At 44.5% G+C, this 19,640-nt stretch overlaps 2 protein-coding genes across 3 annotated transcripts in view; one reads left to right on the forward strand and one right to left on the reverse strand.

The window, feature by feature from the left end:
- LOC118228446 overlaps nucleotides 1-19,640 on the reverse strand; it is a 111,727-nt gene that overhangs the window by 91,978 nt on the left and 109 nt on the right. The window lies entirely within an intron of this gene.
- The window catches only part of trip4 (thyroid hormone receptor interactor 4), a 101,671-nt gene continuing 101,398 nt past the window's right edge, over nucleotides 19,368-19,640 (forward strand). For both annotated transcript variants that reach the window (XM_035419967.1, XM_035419968.1), the window contains exon 1: nucleotides 19,368-19,561. In XM_035419967.1, the coding sequence (XP_035275858.1) occupies nucleotides 19,485-19,561 (77 nt within the window). In that variant the 5' untranslated portion in view covers nucleotides 19,368-19,484. The remainder of the gene's footprint in view (nucleotides 19,562-19,640) is intronic.

Genomic DNA, 19,640 nt, shown 5'->3' on the forward strand with positions numbered 1-19,640 from the left:
CAGGTGGTTGCTAGTGTGTAGTTGGGTGGTTGCTATGGAGTTCCAGGTGGTTGCTATGGAGTTATAGGTGGTTGCTAGGGTGTTGCTTGGCAGTTGTTATGGTGTTCCAAGTGGTTGCTAGGGTGTTGCTAGGTGGTTGCTATGGTGTTCCAGGTCGTTGCTAAGGTGTTGCTAGGTGGTTGCTATGGAGTTCATGGCGGTTGCTATGGTGTTGCTAGGTGGTTGCTACGGTCTTGCTAGGTGGTTGCTATGGAGTTCTAGGCGGTTGCTATGGTGTTGCTAGTTGGTTGCTATGGAGTTCTAGGCCATTCCTAGGGTGTTGCTAGGTGGTTGCTATGGAGTTCTAGGTGGTTTCTAGGGTGTTGCTAGGTGGTTGCTATGGAGTTCTAGGCGGTTGCTAGGGTGTTGCTAGGTGGTTCCTATGGAGTTCAAGTTGGTTGCTAGGGTGTTGCTAGGTGGTTGCTATGGAGTTCTAGGTGGTTGCTAGGGGGTTGCTAGGGTATTCTAAGTGGTTTCTAGGATGTTGCTAGGTGGTTGCTATGGAGTTCTAGGCAGTTGCTATGGTGTTGCTAGGTGGTTGCTATTGAGCTCCAGGTGGTTGCTAGGGCATTGCTAGGTGGTTGCTAGGGTATGCTAAGTGGTTGGTAGGTGGTTGCTATGGAGTTCTAGGCGGTTGCTAGGGTGTTGCTAGGCAGTTGTTATGGTGTTCCAAGTGGTTGCTAGGGTGTTGCTAGGTGGTTGCTATGGAGTTATAGCCGGTTGCTAGGGTGTTGCTAGGCATTTGCTATTGAGTTATAGGCAGTTGCTAGGGCGTTGCTAGGGTATTCTAGGTGGCTGCTAGGATGTTGCTAGGTGGTTGCTATAGAGATATAGGCGGTTGCTAGGGTGTTGCTAGGGGGTTGCTAGGTGGTTGCTAGCATGTTGCTAGGTTGTTGGTATAGTGTTGCTAGGCAGTTGTTATGGTGTTACAGGTGGTTGCTAGGGTGTTGCTAGGTGGTTGCTATGGTGTTCCAGGTGGTTGCTAGGGTGTTGCTAGGTGGTTGCTATGGAGTTCTAGGTGGTTGCTATAGTGTTGCTAGGTGGTTGCTTTGGAGTTATAGCTGGTTGCTAGGGTGTTGCTAGGCATTTGCTATGGAGTTCTAGGCCGTTGCTAGGGTGTTGCTAGGTGGTTGCTATGGAGTTCTAGGTGGTTGCTAGGGTGTTGCTAGGTGGTTGCTATGGAGTTCTAGGCGGTTGCTATGGTGTTGCTAGGTTGTTGCTATGGAGTTCTAGGCGGTTGCTAGGGTGTTGCTAGGTGGTTGCTATGGAGTTCTAGGTGGTTGCAAGGGTGTTGCTAGGTCGTTGCTATGGTGTTCCATGTGGTTGCTAGGGTGTTGCTAGGCAGTTGTTATGGTGTTCCAGATTGTTGCTAGGGTGTTGCTAGGTGGTTGCTATGGTATTCCAGGTGGTTGCTAGGGTGTTGCTAGGTAGTTGCTAGGGTATTCTAAGTGGTTGCTAGGATGTTGCTAGGTGGTTGCTATGGAGTTATAGGCGGTTGCTAGGGTGTTGCTAGGCATTTGCTATGGAGTTCTAGGCGGTTGCTAGGGTGTTGCTAGGTGGTTGCTATGGAGTTCTAGGTGGTTGCTAGCGTGTTGCTAGGTCGTTGCTATAGTGTTCCATGTGGTTGCTAGGGTGTTGCTAGGCAGTTGTTATGGTGTTCCAGATTGTTGCTAGGGTGTTGCTAGGTGGTTGCTATGGTGTTCCAGGTGGTTGCTAGGGTGTTGCTAGGTGTTTGCTAGGGTATTCTAAGTGGTTGCTAGGATGTTGCTAGGTGGTTGCTATGGAGTTTTAGGCGGTTGCTAGGGTGTTGCTAGGCAGTTGTTATGGTGTTCCAGGTGGTTGCTAGGGTGTTGCTAGGTCGTTGCTATGGTGTTCCATGTGGTTGCTAGGGTGTTGCTAGGCAGTTGTTATGGTGTTCCAGATTGTTGCTAGGGTGTTGCTAGGTGGTTGCTATGGTGTTCCAGGTGGTTGCTAGGGTGTTGCTAGGCGGTTGCTATGGAGTTATAGGCGGTTGCTAGGGTGTTGCTAGGGTATTCTAGGTGGTTGCAAGGATGTTGCTAGGTGGTTGCTATGGAGTTATAGGTGGTTGCTAGGGTGTTTCTAGGGGGTTGCTAGGGTATTGTAAGTGGTTGCTATGGTGTTGCTAGGTGGTTGCTATGGAGTTATAGGCGGTTGCTAGGGTGTTGCTAGGGTATTCTAGGTGGTTGCAAGGATGTTGCTAGGTGGTTGCTATGGAGTTATAGGTGGTTGCTAGGGTGTTGCCAGGTATTTGCTATGGTGTTCCAGGTGGTTGCTAGTGTGTTGTTAGGTGGTTGCTATGGAGTTCTAGGTGGTTGCTAGGGTGTTGCTAGGGGGTTGCTAGGGTATTCTAAGTGGTTGCTAGGATGTTGCTAGGTGGTTGCTATGGAGTTATAGGCGGTTGCTAGGGTGTTGCTAGGCAGTTGTTATGGTGTTCCAGGTGGTTGCTAGGGTGTTGCTAGGTCGTTGTTATGGTGTTCCAGGTGGTTGCTAGGGTGTTTCTAGGCAGTTGTTATGGTGTTCCAGGTGGTTGCTAGGATGTTGCTAGGTGGTTGCTATGGAGTTCTAGGTGGTTGCTATGGTGTTGCTAGGTGGTTGCTATGGTGTTCTAGGTGGTTACTATGGTGTTGCTAGGTGGTTGCTATGGCGTTATAGCCGGTTGCTAGAGTGTTGCCAGGCATTTGCTATGGTGTTCCAGGTGGTTGCTAGTGTGTTGTAAGGTGGTTGCTATGGAGTTCAAGGCGGTTGCCGGGGTGTTCTAGGTGGTTGCTAGGGTGTTGCTAGGGGGTTGCTATGGAGTTTTAGGCGGTTGTCTTTACTGAGTCCAATGACGCGCCCCATAGTTCTTTATGACAAACGGTTCAAAAGTTATGAAATATCAAACATCGGCCAATCAGGAAGGGGGGCGAGGCTGATCTCCACCAATGGACAAAGGACTCTCTACCATGTCCAATGAGGCATTGCACAATTTGTGGGCAATTTTTCCCCATAGAGATGAATGGCAGAATGTTCAAATCTAGAGAGAGACCAGAGTACTGCTGCTAGAAGACAGACCATTGTGACATCACAAGGGTGAGAAGACAGAGCATTGTGACATCACAAAGGTGAACATTCCGCCATTCATTCTCTATGGGAAAAATTGCCCACAAAAATTCAAATTTTTCAAAAACCGTCCACCCAAACTTTCCAAAAAGTAATAGCACACCATTCCCGATCAGGCCGCTCGATTTGACATATTGCACGTGTATGTGGTGCGAAAACTCTGGGAGGAGTAGCGGTCCAAAAAATGGGTGGAATAATAATAATAATAATAATAAAGAATATGTGCAATAATAATAGTGTAGTTGCCCTAAGGCAACCACACTAACTAGACAATTCCTTCAGAAATTGTGAAGTGTGGTTGCCGCCAACACAAAGTCAACTTTGTGCTGAACGGAGCGAACAGTTTCTGTAGCATGAGCAGAGACATAGTATGGTATACATGATATAACATCACGGCAACGAGTTCATTTGCAACACACGTATTCAGAGCTAAATTAACCCTTCATCAATACTTGAGATCAGCGATTTACTCACGGTATGCTGTGACGAGTGACGGCGAATCATAAAGCTAGCTGGCCACTTCAGAGGGTCTTGGAAAAACGTTATATCTGCACTGCACAACCGCTGCATTTTAAAAAGCAAGACAGGGCTAGGGAGATTAATGTGATTGATTTATGGTTTTACGTTAAGTTCAGCTCATTTTTACCATTCAAATAAAAACATTTAACTGTGCTCCAATTCAGAGTTTAATCTGTTACCTTAGATACGAACTCATAGACACAGGATAGCCTACACACGTGCTGTTGACGGCGTTGTTCCAGTTTTCAGTACAGTCTGGCTTGTTTGAGAATTCGTTTATTCAGTAGCTGAGAGCATAAGCTTTCTAACCAGGTATAACAGCACGTCTATTTTTGTTTTTTTAATATCGTTTTTTTAGGTCAACCGAAAGCTATGTCATCATGTCATAGAACGTATTCGCTCTTTGTTAGCACTAGCATGCAAATACGCAAAGTCTGGCTTGTTTGAAAATTCGTTTATTCAGTAGCTGAGAGCATAAGCTTTCTAACCAGGTATAACAGCACGTATATTGTTGGTTTTTTTATATCGTTTTTTTAGGTCAACCGAAAGTGCTCTCATTATCGCATTAAAGCCGTTCACTGTTTGTTAGCACTAGCATTCTAAGACGCTGCATGTGACGAAACGTCGTCAACGAATTAGCGTAATGTCTCGTGAAATACTATTATTATTGAGGACTTCTGGTTATGCCTAAGCCATATGTTTGTTGATATACCTAGCTGACAGCGTTTTCATTTGTAATTTTTCATTTTGAATATCGTTCTTTCACTTCCGCAATCAGCTATTTCCTATCCTGCCTGCTGAGACCGTAGGGCTGACCGCATCACGTGTGCAAAGCCGACCAATGCTGTAACTTCACCGTTCGCATATGAATGACGTCACCTTCTCCATTCATCTCTATGGGGAAAAATTGGGCATAAAAATTAATATTTCTCAAAAACCGTGCAGCGAAACTTTCCACAAAGTAATAGCACACGATTCCCAAAGAAGCCGGTCATTTTGACATATGGCACGTGTATGTGGTGTGAAAACTCTGGGAGGAGTAGCGGTCCAAAAAATGGGTGGAATAATAATAATAATAATAAATAAACTAGACAATTCCTGCAGAAATTGTGAAGTGTGGTTGCCGCCAACACAAAGTCGACTTTGTGCTGAACGGAGTGAAGAGTGGTAGGTAGTTGCTATGATGTCTGAGGCAGTTGCTAGGGTGTTGCTAGTTGGTTCTATGGAGTTCTAAGTGGTTTCATGGAATTCTAGGTGGTCGCTAGGGTGGTGCTAGGTGGTTGCTATGGAGTTTCAGGTGGTTGCTATTGAGCTCCAGGTGGTTGCTAGGGCATTGCTAGGTGGTTGCTATGGAGTTCTAGGCGGTTGCTAGGGTGTTGCTGGGCAGTTGTTATGGTGTTCCAGGTGGTTGCTAGGGTGTTGCTAGGTGGTTGCTATGGAGTTATAGCCGGTTGCTAGGGTGTTGCTTGGCATTTGCTATGGAGTTATAGGCAGTTGCAAGGGTGTTGCTAGGGTATTCTAGGTGGCTGCTAGGATGTTGCTAGGTGGTTGCTATGGAGTTATAGGCAGTTGCTAGGGTGTTGCTAGGGTGTTGCTAGGTGGTTGCTAGCATGTTGCTAGGTTGTTGCTATAGTGTTGCTAGGCAGTTGTTATGGTGTTACAGGTGGTTGCTAGGGTGTTGCTAGGTGGTTGCTATGGTGTTACAGGTGGTTGCTAGGGTGTTGCTAGGTGGTTGCTATGGAGTTCTAGGTGGTTGCTATAGTGTTGCTAGGTGGTTGCTTTGGAGTTATAGCTGGTTGCTAGGGTGTTGCTAGGCATTTGCTAAGGTGTTCCAGGTGGTTGCTAGTGTGTTTTTGGGTGGTTGCTATGGAGTTCCAGGTGGTTGCTTGGGGGTTGCTAGGGTATTCTAGGTGGTTGCTATGAAGTTATAGGCGGTTGCTAGGGTGTTGCTAGGCAGTTGTTATGGTGTTCCAAGTGGTTGCTAGGGTGTTGCTAGGTGGTTGCTATGGAGTTCTAGACAGTTGCTATGGTGTTGCTAGGTGGTTGCTATGGAGTTTTAGGCGGTTGCTATGGTGTTGCTAGGTGGTTGCTAAGGAGTTCTAGGCCGTTGCTAGGGTGTTGCTAGGTGGTTGCTATGGAGTTCTAGGTGGTTGCTAGGGTGTTGCTAGGTGGTTGCTATGGAGTTCTAGGTGGTTGCTAGGGTGTTGCTAGGTGGTTGCTATGGTGTTCCAAGTGGTTGCTAGGGTGTTTCTAGGCAGTTATGGTGTTCCAAGTGGTTGCTAGGGTGTTGCTAGGTGGTTGCTAGGGTGTTGCTAGGTGGTTGCTATGGAGTTCTAGGCGGTTGCTAGGGTGTTGCTAGGTGGTTGCTATGGAGTTCTAGGCCATTGCTATGGTGTTGCTAGGTGGTTGCTATGGAGTTCTAGGTGGTTGCTAGGGTGTTTCTAGGTGGTTGCTATGGAGTTCTAGGCCGTTGCTATGGTGTTGCTAGGTGTTTGCTATGGAGTTCTAGGTGGTTGCTATGGAGTTCTAGGCAGTTGCTATGGTGTTGCTAGGTGGTTGCTATGGAGTTCTAGGCCGTTGCTAGGGTGTTGCTAGGTGGTTGCTATGGAGTTCTAGGTGGTTGCTAGGGTGTTGCTAGGTGGTTGCTATGGAGTTCTAGGCGGTTGCTATGGTGTTGCTAGGTGGTTGCTATGGAGTTCTAGGCGGTTGCTAGGGTGTTGCTAGGTGGTTGCTATGGAGTTCTAGGTGGTTGCTAGGGTGTTGCTAGGCAGTTGTTATGGTGTTCCAGATTGTTGCTAGGGTGTTGCTAGGTGGTTGCTATGGTGTTCCAGGTGGTTGCTAGGGTGTTGCTAGGTGGTTGCTAGGGTATTCTAAGTGGTTGCTAGGATGTTGCTAGGTGGTTGCTATGGAGTTCTGGGTGGTTGCTAGGGTGTTGCTAGGCATTTGCTATGGTGTTCCAGGTGGTTGCTATGGAATTCTAGATGGTTGCTAGGGTTTTCCAGCTGGTTGCTATGGGTTGCTAGGTCGTTGCTATGGAGTTAGAGCCGGTTGCTAGGATGTTGCTAGGGGGTTGCCATGGAGTTCCAGGTGGTTGCTAGGGTGTTGCTAGGTGGTTGCTATGGAGTTCTAGGCGGTTGCTAGGGTGTTGCTAGGTGGTTGCTATGGAGTTCTAGGCCGTTGCTATGGTGTTGCTAGGTGGTTGCTATGGAGTTCTAGGTGGTTGCTATGGAGTTCTAGGCAGTTGCTATGGTGTTTATAGGTGGTTGCTATGGAGTTCTAGGCCGTTGCTAGGGTGTTGCTAGGTGGTTGCTATGGAGTTCTAGGTGGTTGCTAGGGTGTTGCTAGGTGGTTGCTATGGAGTTCTAGGCGGTTGCTATGGTGTTGCTAGGTGGTTGCTATGGAGTTCTAGGCGGTTGCTAGGGTGTTGCTAGGTGGATGCTATGGAGTTCTAGGTGGTTGCTCGGGTGTTGCTTGGTCGTTGCTAGGTGGTTGCTATGGTGTTCCATGTGGTTGCTAGGGTGTTGCTAGGTGGTTGCTAGGGTATTCTAAGTGGTTGCTAGGATGTTGCTAGGTGGTTGCTATGGAGTTCTGGGTGGTTGCTAGGGTGTTGCTAGGCATTTGCTATGGTGTTCCAGGTGGTTGCTATGGAATTCTAGATGGTTGCTAGGGTTTTCCAGCTGGTTGCTATGGGTTGCTAGGTCGTTGCTATGGAGTTAGAGCCGGTTGCTAGGATGTTGCTAGGGGGTTGCCATGGAGTTCTAGGTGGTTGCTATGGAGTTCTAGGCCGTTGCTAGGGTGTTGCTAGGTGGTTGCTATGGAGTTCTAGGTGGTTGCTAGGGTGTTGCTAGGTGGTTGCTATGGAGTTCTAGGCGGTTGCTATGGTGTTGCTAGGTGGTTGCTATGGAGTTCTAGGCGGTTGCTAGGGTGTTGCTAGGTGGTTGCTATGGAGTTCTAGGTGGTTGCTAGGGTGTTGCTAGGTCGTTGCTATGGTGTTCCATGTGGTTGCTAGGGTGTTGCTAGGCAGTTGGTATGGTGTTCCAGATTGTTGCTAGGGTGTTGCTAGGCATTTGCTATGGTGTTCCAGGTGGTTGCTATGGAATTCTAGATGGTTGCTAGGGTTTTCTAGCTGGTTGTTATCGGTTGCTAGGTCGTTGCTATGGAGTTAGAGCCGGTTGCTAGGATGTTGCTAGGGGGTTGCTATGGAGTTCTAGGCGGTTGCTAGGTCTTTCCTGAGTCCAATGACGCGACGCATAGTTCTCTATGACAAACGGTTCAAAAGTTATGAAATATCAAACATCGGCCAATCAGGAAGGGGGGCGAGGCTGATCTCCACCAATGGACAAAGGACTCTCTACCATGTCCAATGAGGCATTGCACAATTTGTGGGCAATTTTTCCCCATAGAGATGAATGGCAGAATGTTCAAATCTAGAGAGAGACCAGAGTACTGCTGCTAGAAGACAGACCATTGTGACATCACAAGGGTGAGAAGACAGAGCATTGTGACATCACAAAGGTGAACATTCCGCCATTCATTCTCTATGGGAAAAATTGCCCACAAAAATTCAAATTTTTCAAAAACCGTCCACCCAAACTTTCCAAAAAGTAATAGCACACCATTCCCGATCAAACCGCTCGATTTGACATATTGCACGCGTATGTGGTGTGAAAACTCTGGGAGGAGTAGCGGTCCAAAAAATGGGTGCAGAATAATAATAATATGTGCAATAATAGTAGTGTGATTGCCTAAGGCAACCACACTAATAATATGTGCAATAATAGTAGTGTGATTGCCTAAGGCAGCCACACTAATAATAATAATAATATGTGCAATAATAATAGTGTGCTTGCCTAAGGCAACCACACTAATAATATGTGCAATAATAATAGTGTGTTTGCCTAAGGCAACCACACTAATAAAGAATATGTGCAATAATAATAGGGTGTTTGCCTAAGGCAACCACACTAATAAAGAATATGTGCGATAATAGTAGTGTGGTTGCCTTAAAGCAACCAAACTAATAAAGAATATGTGCGATAATAGTAGTGTGGTTGCCTTAAAGCAACCACACTAATAAAGAATATGTGCGATAATAGTAGTGTGGTTGCCTTAAAGCAACCACACTAACTAGACAATTCCTGCAGAAATTGTGAAGTGTGGTTGCCGCCAACGCAAAGTCAACTTTGTGCTGAACAGAGCGAACGGTTTCTGTAGTATAAGCAGAGACAGAGTATTGGGTACATGCTATAACATCACGGCAACGAGTTTATTTGCCACACATATATTCAGATCTAAATTATTCTTCATCAAAACTTGAGATCTCTGTGTTTTACTCGCGGTATGCGGTGACGAGTGACGGCGAATCATAAAGCTAGCTGACATGATCAGAGGGTCTTGGAAAAACCCTACGTCTACACTGCGTGATCGCACCATTTAAAAAAAGCAAGACGGGGCTAGGGAGATTCATTTGATTGACTTATGGTTTTGCGTGAATTTCAGCTCATTTTTACCACACAACTAAAAACATTTAATTGGGCTGTAATTCAGAGTCTACTCTGTTATCTCTGAGACCAACTCATAGACAGAGTAGCCTATTACGTGTTAGCCGAGCCGAATTTCCAAGAACGAAGACGAGGCGAGAAATATGTGTTAAAATAGTTGCATTTCATTTTAAATACAGCTTCTGTGAATAAGTATCGGCTGGTAGCCAGTGGTAGTCAGCTAGCTTCTGTAGCAGCAAGGGGTAAATCAACAACATGCAAGTGGAGTTGTGTACTTTAGCAAACGCGTTGGGGTGAGAAAGCGTTGCTTTCCCTGCTACAACAGACTGAATGGTCTCATTAGAGCTGCATTAAGCAAAGTTGCCAGTGCGCTGGGATATTAAATGGTGTTACAAAATTAAAATTTGACATATAATACATAATTAGAAAGCTTATTCTATTCATTTTAAATACAGCTTCTGTGAATAAGTATCGGCTGGTAGCCAGTAGTACTAGCTTCTGTTGTAACGAGGGGTACATCAACAGACAAGCGGAGAAGTGTACTGTAGCATTGGGGTGAGAAAATGTTGCTGTCACTGCTACAAAGAATGCGCAATGCATCTATAATGAGACGAACCTTTCGAATACAATGGGATATAGAACGGCGATACAAAAGTAAAATGTGACATATTATACATAGTTAGAAAGCTTATTCTATCACCTGTTGGATCGATGAAGTGTAGATCAAGCCAGTTTGTACTACAAAGTTACAGAACACTGAAAGCAACATGTGTGGTATTACAAGCTGACGTCTTTTTCTGGAGTAAGAGCGGACCAGAAGCTGCTGCACACGTGTTGTTGATGGCGTTGTTGCACTTTTTAGTACAGTCTGGCTTGTTTGAGAACTCGTTTATTCAGTAGGTGAGAGCATAAGCTTTCTAACCAGGTATAACAGCACGTCTATTTTTGGTTTTGGAATATCGTTTTTTTAGGTCAACCGAAAGTTTTCTCATCATCGCATTAAAGCCATTCACTCTTTGTTAGCACTAGCATTCAAAGACGCTGGACCTGACGAAACGTCGTCAACGAATTTGCGTAATATGTTGTGAAATACTATTATTATTGAGGACTTCTGGGTATGCCTAAGCCATATGTTTGTTGATATACCTAGCTGACAGCGTTTTCATTTGTAATTTTGCATTTGGAATACCGTTTTATTGCGTTCACTTCCGCATTCAGCTATGTCCTTTCTGATGGCTAAGTCTCCAGGAAACCTCGTTTGAACAACACAATCCGTGCATGTACGTCTTCGTCAAGGTCTTATCTAAATTGTGGTATAAAGCATTTGAGCCATATGTTTGTTGATATACCTAGCTGACAGCGTTTTCATTTGTAATTTTTCATTTGGAATACCGTTTTATCGCGTTCACTTCCGCATTCAGCTATATCCTATCCTGGCTGGTGAGACCGTGGAGCGGACCGCATCACATGTGCAAAACCGACCAATGCTGTAACTCCATAATTCACATTTGTATGACGTCACAGCCCCATTCATTTTCAATGGAAAAAATTGGCCAAAAAAAGTCATATTTCTCAAAAACCGTGCAGCGAAACTTTCCACAAAGTAATAGCACATGATCCCCAAATAAGCAGGTAAATTTGACATATGGCACGTGTATGTGCTGCGAAAACTCTGGGCGGAGTAGCGGTCCAAAAAATGGGTGGAATAATAATAATAAATATGTGCAATAATAATAGTGTGTTTGCCTAAGGCAACCACACTAATAATAATAATATGTGAGATAATAGTAGTATGATTGCCTAAGGCAACCACACTAATAATAATATGTGAGATAATAGTAGTGTGATTGCCTAAGGCAACCACACTAATAAATATGTGCAATAATAATAGTGTGTTTGCCTAAGGCAACCACACTAATAATAATAGTGTGTTTGCCTAAGGCAACCACACTAAATAAATATGTGGGATAATAATAAATAATAGTGTGTTTGCCTAAGGCAACCACACTAATAATCCTAACAGATACAATAGACCGCACTCTTCTCGGTCAGCGAGTCGCTTCACGCCGCACAAGCAGCCTCCCATTCGTCTATCCTGATCCTCCAAGACCTTTCTGCTGCCTTCGACAAAGTCGACCACCCCATCCTCCTGTCCTCCCTGGCAGCTATGGGGGTCTGTGGCACAGCACTAGACTGGATCGAGTCCTACCTCTCCGGTCGCTCCTTCCAAGTCGCCTGAGCTGGTGCAGTATCGGCACCTCTCCCCTTGCCACAGGAGCTCCCCAGGGCTCAGTCCTCGGTCCCCTCCTATTCTCCCTGTACACCCAATCTCTTGGTCCTGTAATCTCTGCCCATGGTTTGTCTTATCATTGTTATGCTGATGACACCCAACTCTTTCTCTCCTTCCCCCCCCTCTGACACACAGGTCTCCGCTCGCATCTCTGCTTGCCTGAGGGACATCCAGAGCTGGATGGATAACCACCATCTTAAGCTGAACCCAGGTAAGACAGAGATGATCTTCATCCCTGCTCCATCCTCTAACCTCCTTGACCTTTCTATCTCCCTAGGGGACACCGTGGTTTCATCATCACCCACTGCAAAAAACCTCGGGGTAGTAATGGACAACAGACTGTCCCTCTCCCAGAACATCGTGGCGGTGAGTCGAACGTGCAGGTTCTTCCTGTACAACATCCGGAGAATCCGCCCCTTCCTCACCACCTACGCAACCCAGCTCCTGGTTCAAGCGATGGTCCTGTTCCGCCTGGACTGCCAGCATCCGCTATAAGACCCCTGCAGCTCATCCAGAATGCTGCAGCGCGTCTGGTCTACAACCTCCCCAGACATTCCCATGTAACCCCCCTGCTCACTGACCTCCACTGGCTGCCTGTTATGGCTCACATCAAATTTAAGACTTTGGTGCTTGCATACCAGGCAGCTAAGGGGTCAGCACCAGGATACATCCAGAGGATCATCAGACTCTACACACCAGCCAGACCTCTCCGTTCTGCCACCTCTGGATGCTTGGCACCTCCCCCTCTTTGTGTCTGTACTTCCCGCTCGTGTCTGCTGTCTGTCCTGGCCCCTCGCTGGTGGAATGACCTTCCCGTGGCGGTCAGAACAGCAGAGAATCTGACTACCTTCAAGCGCAGACTAAAGACTCATCTCTTCAGGCTGCACCTCTCCCCACCCCTCCCTAGCCTCTAGTTTAGCTGAATGTACCTAGTTAGGCTAATGCGATCATGTTAGTTTGTACTTGGCAGGATTGTTTGTTTGTTTCCTGAACAGGTTACCCTACAGGTTTGGAGTCCTGATCTATGTGGTCACTTCTGGCACTACGATCTTTACTTCACTCTAGTGTGTTTTTTCTGCACCTCTGCACCTTGAACTGATGCGCTTGTTGTACGTCGCTTTGGATAAGAGTGTCTGCTAAATGCCTGTAATGTAATGTAATAGGGTTCCACCAGCTTCGCTGCTTGGACCTCTAATAATAATAATAATAATAATAATAATAATAATAATAATAATAATTAAAGCCGCAAGCGGCGTTGGGAGGGGTCCAAGCATTGGCACTATCGCGCCCCCTATGGAGCGATTTTTAAATGGCTTTGTCCTCATGATCATATACCTTCACCCAACCTATCTACTGAATATCATGATAAGCAATGGATTGGAATATGTGTCTGACGTAGCAAAATATTGACGACTTATGGCCAATTTTGTGCTAAGAGACGCTGGCGGATGACTTCGTTGCGTCGCCATGGATGTGTCCTGGCCGCTTCCCGTAAAGGTCTTTACTATGTTGTAACACTTAAATGGCATGTTGTAACACTTAGATGGCCCGGTGTGTATGCACAGCTGCAGCGCTTCCATGCCGCAACTAAAAAAGGCGTCACACTAGTGTTGTCACGATACCAAAATTTTGACTTTGATACCGATGCCAGGTTTAGTATCATGATAATTGATACTGAAACAATACTGATTCAATACTCGGTACCTAACGATACTGAAATTACCTTAATTGATCAGAAACGTAATGTCCAGAAGGGTTGACCTCATTTTTGAATTCACGGTTTATTAAAAACCTGCTTTATTAACAACCTTTAAGTTGAAGCCTGTTCAGCATATCAATAAGCATAGGCCTATAGTGTTACAACACTAAACCATAGAAAACTATATGAAATATATTTTAAAAATTAAACAATTGCAAAGTAAATTTTATAAATCTTTTAACAGGTCTTTCACTTTTAAATAAATCTAAAAACAGCATATTTCAATAGCAATACGGCATCTTCCTATAATAAAATATTTACAAATTAGAACACCTATTGCTACTGAAGTCAACTGAGTCTAAGCTTGCGCTGTATCAACCACGAAGAATGCACAAGCGCAGGTCACCTCACTTGCCAACCTTAGTTGCTACTGCCATGTAGCGATTCGGACAAATTACACTTTTCATTCTCTCAATCAGTAATGCGGGAGACAGTTGCCTGGCGTTTACATTTGACACAAAACTACCGAACGTCGGAAAATTCTAATAGCGAACCGTTTCTTTTTATTTAATTTTTTTAAGTACCGAAAAAGTGCTGAAGTTTCGGTATACCATGCAACAGTACGTCAGGCACATATTCCAATCCATTGCTCAGCTTAGCAGAGAATGCACATTTCAGAGCGCCTCAGAGACAGATAGAATAATAACACATAAATACACATTTCAAATAATAAATACGACATTGAGAAAAAAACGAAACAAAAGACGAGATATCAAGTCGCGACCTACGCGCAGAGCAGCCTACCGTTTTATTTATGTAGACACTGGCATATAAGAAAATTTTCGGTTACGCTGACCTATAAAACGCTATTCCAAAAGCGAAATCAGACATGTTATACATCGTTAGAAAGCTTATACTCTCACCTACAGAATAAATTAATTGTCAATCAAGGCAAATTGCACTAAAAAGGGCAACAACGCCGTAAGCAACAGGTGTGGTATTACGCACAGCTATTTTTGAAGATAGCCCAGGCGTCACAAAAGCGCGTAGCCTATATTTCACAAACGGATTGTCCAAGACAATATATGACCTCTCATTCGCAAAAGGGACATCTCTACGCGTAAAACCAGTGGTAAGATTGTATATTTATTCAATGTGTAGTCCCAGATATTGAATGTAGAATGACATGGCATAATTTTAAAAAACTTTGTCTCGTTTATTTTGTTATTCAGTGAGCAGCGTCTTCACTGCTGTATTGGCATATTTTAGGGCTAATGTCGGGTTTATCTTGTTGCTACGGAATATTGCATTACATTGCAGGCATTTGGCAGACGCTCTTATCCAGAGCGACGTACAACAAAATGTATAACCATAACCAGGAACAAGTGTGTCGAAAACCCTAGAGGGCAGTAGCCTATCGTTCCAAGTGCAGGAAACAACCGCATAGTTCAACTTGGACCCTGTAGGTTAAACTGCTTAACGCTAACACAAACAAGAACAGCAACAAGTAAAAATTCAAGCAATAGTTAAGACGAGAGCATTAAGTCACCTACGAAACAGCTACCTAGTTACAACACTAAGCTTACAGTCAATTGAGAGATTAAATTGAGAATACGATTTCTCTCAGCATAATGACGGATTTAAAGAGTAAACGAACTCACCCGTTATTGTCTTCAAATGGATCCATGCTCAAGAAAAGTAATGATTCATCCTCTTAAAGCTTTACCGTAGCGTATTATTTATTTAGACATTGGCAGAGTACAGCATAAATTGCGTCTTTTGTGAATATTCAATGTTAGAAATTGCAGCGAGAAACTGCAGCTGTAGACACAAGATAGTCTGTTATCTTATGGTAGCAACGAAACGAAGCGGCCTATATATGTATTAGGCTACCGTCATTGTTTCATTATACCAGCGTGTTTTCGCGTGTTTGCACAGAAACTCAGAACCTATCAATAAAATGGTTTAGCTACTTATCAGCATAATGACAGATTCAAAGACTAAGCGGACTCACCCGATACTGTCTTCAAATAATGTCTGGCACTGTCTTCCACTGCTTCCCCGACGTTCAGACACTCCCCTCACTGATAAAAACTAGACCCTACGGTGTCGGATTACTTGCGTCGCCATGGATGTCGCTTGCCGTAAAGAAGTTTACTAGATGTCGTAACCGTTTAGATTTGGAGCCACAGCGCTTCCGCACCCCACCTAATAAAAACGGCCAAATGGCGGGTAAACCATATGGCGGACATAGGTGGTCCCAATAGTAAAGTTGTAGAGCACATTCAGATGCATCGGTCGATGAAGTTTTGTGTTGATCGGACTTACGGTGTGGCAGTTATGGCCTTTAAAAGTACGACCCTTTGTTATAGCGCCACCATCTGGTCGACATAGGTGATTTTTCGTGCCTGAGTAGTGGGGGCCCATAGGAACCCACCTACCAAATTTGGTTGGTCTACAACTTATGGTTGCTGACCCTCAGACATTTTAGCGGAGAAAACTTCCACTCCCCAACTAAAAATTCTAAATGGTGGCCAAACAATATGGCGGACATAGGTGGTGCTAATGGCAAAGTTGTAGAGCACGTTCAGATGCATAGGTCGATGAAGTTTTGTGTTGATCTAACTTATGGTGTGGGAGTTATGGCCTTTTACGCAAAACCCTTTGTTATAGCACCACCATCTGGCCGACATAGGTGATTTTTAGTGCCTGAGTAGTGGGGGGCCATAGGAACCCACCTGCCGAATTTGGTTGTTCCAGGACTTATGGTTGCTGAGCCTCAGACACTTTTAGCGGAAAAAAATAAGAATAATAATCCTAACAGATACAATAGGGTTCCACCAGCTTCGCTGCTTCGACCCCTAATAATAATCCTAACAAATACAATAGGGTTCCACCAGCTTCGCTGCTTGGACCCCTAATAATAATAATCCTAACAGATACAATAGGGTTCCACCAGCTTCGCTGCTTGGACCCCTAATAATCCTAACAGATACAATAGGGTTCCACCAGCTTCGCTGCTTGGACCCCTAATAATAATCCTAACAAATACAATAGGGTTCCACCAGCTTCGCTGCTTGGACCCCTAATAATAATAATCCTAACAGATACAATAGGGTTCCACCAGCTTCGCTGCTTGGACCCCTAATAATCCTAACAGATACAATAGGGTTCCACCAGCTTCGCTGCTTGGACCCCTAATAATCCGAACAGATACAATAGGGTTCCACCAGCTTCGCTGCTTGGACCCCTAATAATAATCCTAACAGATACATTAGGGTTCCACCAGCTTCGCTGCTTGGACCCCTAATAATAATAATCCGAACAGATACAATAGGGTTCCACCAGCTTCGCTGCTTGGACCCCTAATAATCCGAACAGATACAATAGGGTTCCACCAGCTTCGCTGCTTGGACCCCTAATAATAATCCTAACAAATACAATAGGGTTCCACCAGCTTCGCTGCTTGGACCCCTAATAATAATAATCCTAACAGATACAATAGGGTTCCACCAGCTTCGCTGCTTGGACCCCTAATAATCCTAACAGATACAATAGGGTTCCACCAGCTTCGCTGCTTGGACCCCTAATAATCCGAACAGATACAATAGGGTTCCACCAGCTTCGCTGCTTGGACCCCTAATAATAATCCTAACAGATACATTAGGGTTCCACCAGCTTCGCTGCTTGGACCCCTAATAATAATAATCCGAACAGATACAATAGGGTTCCACCAGCTTCGCTGCTTGGACCCCTAATAATCCGAACAGATACAATAGGGTTCCACCAGCTTCGCTGCTTGGACCCCTAATAATGATCCTAACAGATACAATAGGGTTCCACCAGCTTCGCTGATTGGACCCCTAATAATCCAACAGATACAATAGGGTTCCACCAGCTTCGCTGCTTGGACCCCTAATAATAATCCTAACAGATAAAATAGGGTTCCATCAGCTTCGCTGCTTGGACCCCTAACAATAATAATAATAATCCTAACAGATACAATAGGGTTCCACCAGCTTTGCTGCTTGGACCCCTAATAATCCTAACAGATACAATAGGGTTCCACCAGCTTCGCTGCTTGGACCCCTAATAATAATAATCCTAACAGATACAATAGGGTTCCACCAGCTTCGCTGCTTGGACCCCTAATAATCCTAACAGAAACAATAGGGTTCCACCAGCTTCGCTGCTTGGACCCCTAATAATCCTAACAGATACAGTAAGGTTCCACCAGCTTCGTTGCTTGGACCCCTAATAATTACCAACTTCGCTGCTTGGACCCCTAATAATAATCCTAACAGATACAATAGGGTTCCACCAGCTTCGCTGCTTGGACCGCTAATAATCCTAACAGATACAATAGTGTTCCACCAGCTTCGCTGCTTGGACCCCTAATAATCCTAACAGAAACAATAGGGTTCCACCAGCTTCACTGCTTGGACCCCTAATAATCCTAACAGATACAGTAGGGTTCCACCAGCTTCGCTGCTTGGACCCCTAATAACCACCAGCTTCGCTGCTTGGACCCCTAATAATAATCCTAACAGATACAATAGGGTTCCACCAGCTTCGCTGCTTGGACCCCTAATAGCTAATCCTAACAGATACAACAGGGTTCCACCAGCTTCGCTGCTTGGACCCCTAAATATAGGCTAGCAGTCACAAAAGTGAAACGAAATGGTTGTCAGATTGAGAGTGGTTGCTCACGCTCACCCTCCTGTCCACTCATATTTATCGACATGAATCCAAATTAGTATGATTGTATGAAAATAATTGTTAAATTTAATGCAAGATAGGCAGAACATGTTAGGCCTACAAATCTACTACTGTACATATCATCATTCATAAGTTTCAAACATGTTGAAACGTCTCATATCCTTTTTTCTTGAAAGACAGACTTCTGTGTTATGGTTAATGCTGGTTATGATCTGATTATAAGCCTATGCTTATAATAGCTTAAGAACCATCACACAACTCAGTCATGTTGATCGTTTGTTTTCATGAACGGCCGAATGGTGCGTTGCTTTAAATGTTGCTGCCGCAAGGAATTGTGGGATGGCGTGATCTCCTTTCCTTTCGTAAAGGACGGTCCAGTGTGCTCTATGCTAAAGGAGATAAGAAAGGAAGCATTGAAGCACCTTTCCTTAACATTTAGAGATTTCGACCAGCTCTTATCATGGCTGCCACTTAGATACTTCTGGGTCATTTCACTCAGTTAGGAACCTTTCTAAGCAAAAAAGACTTTTTAAAATTAATTTAATTTAGTTAATTTAATAGATAATAAATATTATGTTACTGTCATTTATGCTGTTATTGTTGTTGCTGCTTGTTTTCTTTTTTCTTTTTAATTATATATTCTTACTGTGGTTGATTATTGTTATCACTACGCTTTGGCAATATGTATTTCTAAATACGTCATGCCAATAAAGCATTTGAATATGAGAGAGAGAGAGAGAGAGAGAGAGAGAAACAGACACACAGAGAAAGAGGAAGAAAGAGAGAGAGGTTGAAAGAGAGACAGGGAGAGGAGAGAGAAAGAAAGAGGAAAAGAGAGAGAGGAAGAGGAGGGAGAAGAGACGGGAGAGCGAGGTAGTTGTAGTAGCATCGCTAGCAGTAATAATGCTGGAATAATAGCATAATACTGTATTTTTAAAGGCCATATTTGCATTCTATGTGCAGTGCAGTGTCTAGTGCAAGTGGACAGTACAAGGCTTAGGGTTTAGGGTTCAGGGTGTGTTTTGCAAGGGTGCAGCATTGGGTAGATTCCAGCACTTCCCTGCAGTGATGGGGACGATGTGTCGCAGGAGGTTGCACATTTCTGAAGAGGTGTTGAACTGGGGCTCTAATACAGTCCAGCCTTTCTTCCTTAGTTGGCATTTAGAGTACTGCTGTTAAATTGATGATGCAATTGCCATAGCAACTAAGCCAAACATCAGTACCATCCACACCCTGTCTACTGTTCCTAAGTTTCAAAAGCAATTCTCACCATCCAGTCCCCTCCTTGTCTCCCGGTATTGTATATGCAAGTGTTAACTGATCCAAAGCTCCATAAAACAATAAATAAATGATCTATTCGGACGCAGCCCAAGTTTTCAGGGAGTCCCCCTGAGCCAGACCCTTCTCCTGAAAAAGCGAACTTACTTCCGGGTATTTCTACTTTTATTGTGAAATTTCCCGCTCTAGTGCTTACCAGAAGTAACTTTCTAGCTATCATTGCGTTCCTTCTAGAAGCGCCACAATACTCTCCTGTCTGAAGCGTCGATAGCTTTATTAGACATTAAATATTTAATATCTGAATATAAAGTAGTGAGTCATGTCGGACCTACTTCGTTGGTGTGTGGATCAGTTGCATCACACATTTGGTTTGGAAGCAAGCGATGATATAGTTCAGTGAGTACCTTGCTAACTGTCTAATAGCCAATGTACGCTTACTGACCATATGCTACCTAGCGAGAGCTAACACCAAGCT

This window comes from Anguilla anguilla, chromosome 5, assembly GCF_013347855.1.
Source record: "Anguilla anguilla isolate fAngAng1 chromosome 5, fAngAng1.pri, whole genome shotgun sequence".
Classification (NCBI taxonomy): Eukaryota; Metazoa; Chordata; class Actinopteri; order Anguilliformes; family Anguillidae; genus Anguilla; species Anguilla anguilla.